General features: G+C 37.1%; 2 protein-coding genes across 2 annotated transcripts; one reads left to right on the plus strand and one right to left on the minus strand.

Annotated features, from left to right (window-relative positions):
- The first annotated feature begins 300 nt into the window (after positions 1-300).
- On the plus strand, positions 301-999 carry LOC135127068 (uncharacterized). The gene is made up of 2 exons (XM_064053379.1): positions 301-664; positions 755-999. The coding sequence occupies exons 1-2, from the start codon at positions 301-303 to the stop codon at positions 997-999; spliced, it is 609 nt and encodes a 202-aa protein (XP_063909449.1).
- A 94-nt stretch (positions 1,000-1,093) lies between these two features.
- Positions 1,094-1,945, minus strand: LOC135127069 (putative nuclease HARBI1). Its single transcript, XM_064053380.1, has one exon. The coding sequence runs from the start codon at positions 1,943-1,945 to the stop codon at positions 1,094-1,096; it is 852 nt and encodes a 283-aa protein (XP_063909450.1).
- Positions 1,946-6,036: the final 4,091 nt, after the last annotated feature.

The following is a 6,036-nucleotide window of genomic DNA, read 5'->3' on the forward strand; positions in this document are numbered from 1 at the left end:
GCCGTATGAATAAAAAGAAGCAATTGCTCGTGAGCACGAGTACGAAGTATGAGCACATGCTTAGAGTAAAAAGTACGAGTATGAGCACATACTTCAATCAGTATGAATAAACTAAACCTTTTACTTAAGAGCATTTGCTTCTTACTCTGGAGCAAACGCTCATATTCGTTATCTTCATAAAAACACCCATCGATAGCTTATTTCCTATAAGAACGACGACCATGAAGAGATTATTTAAAAAACCACAATTCGCTATCCATGATTTTCATTTAGTTCGGTTATCATCAGTGCATTGTCCAGATGAGTTTGTCAAGTGGCTGTGAATCGCCGGGGTCCGGTGCTGGGAAAACTGCAAATTCACAATTATTTATAGCCCGAGAAATCGAAAAACGACCTGAATTACTATCAAAATCTCAGTTACCAAATGAAAAAGCAAAAAAAGAAAAATCCTTACTGGAGGTGGTGGAATTGTATGAAGTCCACTTAGGGCTTCGCATCAGCCAACAACATTTGAAGAAAAAAATTAACAATATGAAATCGCGGCTCAAGAAGAAGACCGACAAACAGAAGACCGGAAACAAACGCATTACTTTGCATGAGTGGGAGAAGGTCTTGTATAAGATACTTGAAGGAGATGATAATCCAACAATCAACAAAATTCCGGGTAGGTACCTATCGCATCTGTGTTTAATACACATAATATACCATTTTACATAATAAACTCTATAATTCTATAAAATAACATTTTTTGTAGAACCTGCTGTAGCAGGTATGGCGAAAAGGGCACAAGAATGTGAGCCCAAACACAGAGAGGAAAAGAACTGTGAAAAGAGTAGACGTTCTCCCGAGCCCAAGAAGTCAAAACTTTACAACTACGAGACTGACGAAACACACAGTTTAACCACAACGGAACTACAAAGACTTGTGTTGTTGGAGCAACTAAAAACCGCAAGGATACAAAGAGAGTATATTTTGAAGAAAATGGAACGACTGGAATAAACTGACAGTGATAATATGTGCATTATACCAAATAAACGATATTTAACAATGCATATTCAACTCTTTTTTGTCTGTTTTAATTAAGAAACGTCTTCTAATAAAGGTGACGTCGAACAATTATATCAGCAATTTCATCTCGTTTTACACGTGCACGTTGCAACATCTCGTTGTCAGGGATATGTTGATTTTGATTGTCGTCTTCATCATTTTCATCAGTGTCGTCTTCATCTTCTTCTTCAGGAAACTCTTCATCTTTAAGATGCTTTGCTATGTTGTGCATGATGAAACAACAAATAATAATACGTGATATTCTCCTAAGTTTTAATCTGCATATATATTTCAGTATAGGAAATCGCCGTTTCACTTGGCCAAAACAGCGTTCAATAATGCAACGTTCTCGTTTCAACAGCCGATTATAGTGTATTTTTGCTTCGGTATCTGTGTTTCTATACGGTGTCAATAGTGACAGTTCCAAGCCATATCCCTGATCCCCCAATAAGCTAGCATTCGGAAACTTTTGCACAACTTCCCGAATTGTGGAGTTTTTCCATACTCTAGTATCATGCACCGAACCTGGCCAACTGGCATCAACACTTGTAAACATTTCTTGGGCGTTGCAAGTCGCTTGTACATTGATACTGGGCCATCCTTTTCTATTGATATATTCATCCCCATGACGACCTGGTTTTTCAATTCTAATATGGGTACAATCAATGACCCCAATGACCCCCGGAAAGTGATTGACATTTTGCCAGTCTTCTAATGCCTGCAAAATATCTTGTTCAGTGTGCGGAAATTTGATCCATGATGAAACTTTTGCTGTGACCCTTGTTGTGACAAATGTAACTACTTTTGATACTGTCGACTGATGAACGCCTAATTCTTCTGCTATTCCTGACTGAAAACCGGGATTGGCTAAACACCTCAAAAAAATTTTCATTTTCATTTTTGGCGACAAAGCACCTCCCCTGGTTTCAGTACAATCATTTAAAAAGTAATCTGCTAACCAAGTAACATTTTCTGCAGAAAATCTGCAATACGTGCTATTAATCGTATACTTATAATGACAAATGTTCTACGCTTACCTGTACAAGGTTTTATAGTCACCTATGTTGGTTTCCCTACGCTCCTTATAATGTTTAGTTTTTCGTAGAACAACCATGTCTGCCATTTTCCGAAATACTGTTCCATCCAACAGAAGTTGCGTCTCCTTTATAGCAGACGCATCAATTTGTGAGCAAGTGCTCCATAATGTAAGTAAACGCTCTCTTTTATTCATATCATTTGCTCAAGTGTAAGCAGCTACTTCAAATTTAGAGCACTTGCTCAAGCTCCAACACCAAAGTATGAGCAAAACCGTTTGCTCACTGTTTTATTCATATATAGCGAAGCATATGCTCCAAAAACAACGAGTACGAGCAAATGCTCACTTTTAATCATACGGCCCATTGGGTGGTATGAATAAAACTGAATAGATACTCATATTCGAAGTACGAAGTACCTACTTCATTATTACTCTTATATACTTGAGCATCTACTCTATGTACTGAGTACCTACTTGAAAACATTGTATCTCCCCGGACACAAATTGAACATCTACCTATGCGTTTTGTGAGCATTTAATCTAAAAATGAGCATCGGCGTGGCAAATGACTGAGCTGTCTGTAAAGCAGCTTAGAAAACGAGTAGGATCGTTGTAAGAGTGAATTTTGACTAAACATGGATACTTTCATGAACGTGGAACGTCGTCAAAGGTGCATTCAGTTTGAAAAACACATTAGAAGCGGGAATATCGAAAATTTTTCAGGTAATTGACTTTTATTTATGCATAAATTGTGCAGTGCATTTTTTCTAACAGAGAGATTCCCATCTCAAGGTGTCTACCCCATATTAATTTATATTTTGGTGACTCGAGTTTTGCCTTGATGGACACTGTCACTGTTTTCCTTTTTTGTTATATCGAGATGCTACTTGAGCATCATTTGTTACGTACTGAAGTACGTAACAAATGATGTACGTATAATGCGTACATACTTACATACGTTATATAGAAAAACTAGAAATATTTTGATTTGATATTCGAGTAGATACTTCGTATTTCGAGTATGAGCATCTACTGAGTTTTATTTATATCAACCATTGTCAAAAAATTGATCGACCGTTGTTTCGACAGAACTTCCCTCGCACCAAAAGTACATGAAACATATTGTGATAACCCAAACTTCCCGCCTTAAAATTGACCTTGAAACAGTTTGAAAGGCCCGCGAAAAATTCAAAAATTCAAAGTTTGGCCTTGGCTGTGATCGTCTAACAAATGAGAACCTACGTTGTGTGTTTTTTTTTTGTTTTGAAAAATGGCGGGAAGACGTTCTTTCATACAAGTGCATACACCGTCGAGAGCGCAAGAAATAATAGACAAAATTGTTTTGGAGGGCGAGTACGGCACCCTCACAGGGGGAAAGGCGCTTCGAAGATTTACTCCTCAGCGTAAAAACCCCCTTTTGGTTTTTTATTCCCGGACGACATATTACATTTCAAACACCTTAAGATATGTGAAAGAAAAACACTCACGAATTGACAGACATACACACACGAAAAACGAACAAACGGAAATTCTGTACATCTGTTTGGAATCAATGCAAATATTTGAATATCACAAATTTAGTAAAACAAAGCAAAAGCTGAATCAAGTCACTGGATGCAAGTACACAAGTTATTACAGGCGTGTGGCGGCCGATCTCCTTTTCCTTTTTTTTTTTGTTACGGCAGTTAACAGGAGCACAAGAAAAGTACCCCTAGAGCGTTGTAGCATAAGCGGAGTCAGAGCTACCGGTCTGGAACTGTTCTCCCCCCGCGACGGTGATTCTATCTATCGCAAAGCCTACCCCACACGCATATCCCATGACGAACTTTGCCCTGCGGAACTAGGCCATTACGGTCGTCCAACCCGCAAAGATCTCGACTATTGGGCCAAATCGAGAAATTCACAACGTCGGCGGCCGCCCCCTGAATCTATCCAAACCTGTGGACTTGTACAGGTGGCACGATAAATCTCGCCAGCTCGACTAGGAACTGAACTTCGCTTCTGCCACGTTTTCTGTGTCATTTAACTTCAGTTCCATTTTAAAATATTCAATCTCTTATAACTCTGATGTTAACAACAACTGAACAAGTGTTAAAGTTTCAAAGAGCAATAAACAACATTTAAATTCGCCATACAACCTTGTGAAATTTCAAACAACAAATAATTCTTATGCGAGATTAAAGTCGGACATCAAATAATTCATAGGATAGAAACATTCATCAACAAAGTATTTACAAAACAAAACTTAGCAAGGATTTATGCAACGAAAGATCTGGTGGGAAATAAACTTGTACAACTAGAACTATTATGTGAGAATAAAAATGTAAAATATGAAATTTAGGTTCAATTAAAATTATACAACAAATAAAATTACTGAGGTTAAAATTGTGAGATTAAAGAAATATTGTATGATGTGAAAATTTGCAGAGTTAACAAAATTTACATGAGATTAATTTTTGCCACACTTTATCAACGGTTCAAACAAAGAGTTTACATTATGCCAAATTATATCATGATCTAAATGATTGGTTACTTCAAAAATAATTTACTTTGAGAAGTTAAAATACTACGAACTGGTTACCCCAACAAAACACATAATAAACAAATACAAAAATTTCCAATCATCGCTCCGAGGGAAAAAGCGTCTCGGAGATGTAAATTCCAAAATCGTTGCGAGGAAAAAGCGTCTCGGTAATGTAAATTTTCTGTAGCGTTGGGGGCATGCCTTAATTAATCAATCTGGCGTTGCGAAACATGCCCCGATGAATTAATCCTGATAACGATGATAACCACCTAAGGGGAGAAAATATCATAACCCCCCCGCCAGTCCGCAGTATAATGAACTTGTTTAACTGCCGTAAATGAACTATTAGCAATCTTGTGTGAAGAATTTAGAAGTGTTATAATGTAACACTTACGTATATGCATCCAGAGACCTATTCGTAATTAAACATAAGGTGTTTTTCCTGACTAAGTGAATTTCATGAAATCTTCTAGCAAATGGTTAATTTAAATAATCCTGATTGTTAAATTGTGTTTGCACTAGCTGACTATTAAGAAAAACTAGCTTGATTGGTGAATTTACAAACAAAGAAACAGATTCACAACACGTGTTCGCGTCCGACCGGAAGTCTGCAATTTTCGATTAAAAGGGCGCAAGAATTTAACGCGCGGGTTGGGGACAACTGTATCATTATGAAAAATACGTTTGATCGTCGTTAAACAAAGGCTTCCTCCCGTTTTATTAACTACCAAACCAACTAATTTAAACCTAGTTCTTACCACGTTGTTACACTTACACGAAACACACCAGAATGACCCACTCTACCGCCATGCCGCTTTTCTACCAACCCTCTAGCTGAAATTACCCTAGCGCTACGTGCTGCCATCTACTCAAACATCATGCAAACTAACCCCTAAGCGCTACGTGCAAGAGAACTTCCATGCATATTTGGTTGCCTATGTTTAAGGAGTTCCTTTTCGTGATTGAACCTTCTTTTTTTTTTTTTTTAAATTCAAATTATTCAAATGCGATTTCGCGCCGCTGTTAATTAATTTCAGCGCGAAAAGTTTGATTTAAATTCGGTCACCACAATATTCAGCATTTTCAAGTTGAGTCTTTTCTTCACACAATTTTTTGATGACCTAATCAACATTTACGATCAACAGGTATACCACCTCGGATTGGTGTAGTGTAATACTAAAAATAACTGTATTGTATTCCCAAAATTATCTGCGAAAATAGAGTAAGCCGTTCCATCAATTTTTTGGGGAGAGTAAATAACTATTCTTAACAATTTACCATGCTTACAATAATTTTAAAACGTCTGCAAGATCTCAAAGTATACATTTCTTCCACTCTTGAATTATTCACTACAATAAATTGACAGATCCATACATTTTTTTGAGTCACTCTAAAAGCAAATCTAAAAAATTGGTCTAAAGAGTTTAGA

Source organism: Zophobas morio, unplaced genomic scaffold (genome assembly GCF_036711695.1).
Source record: "Zophobas morio isolate AGI-343-1 ecotype UQ-CSIRO unplaced genomic scaffold, CSIRO_AGI_Zmor_V1 ptg000011l, whole genome shotgun sequence".
In the NCBI taxonomy this organism is placed as follows: Eukaryota; Metazoa; Arthropoda; class Insecta; order Coleoptera; family Tenebrionidae; genus Zophobas; species Zophobas morio.

Bases quoted from the DNA above. Each gene is read 5' to 3' on its own strand.
- LOC135127068 (XM_064053379.1), top strand. From the start codon at position 301: ATGAGTTTGTCAAGTGGCTGTGAATCGCCGGGGTCCGGTGCTGGGAAA. The intron at 665-754 runs GTAGGTACCTAT...CATTTTTTGTAG, and splicing joins AACAATCAACAAAATTCCGG to AACCTGCTGTAGCAGGTATG.
- LOC135127069 (XM_064053380.1), bottom strand. From the start codon at position 1,945: ATGAAAATGAAAATTTTTTTGAGGTGTTTAGCCAATCCCGGTTTTCAG.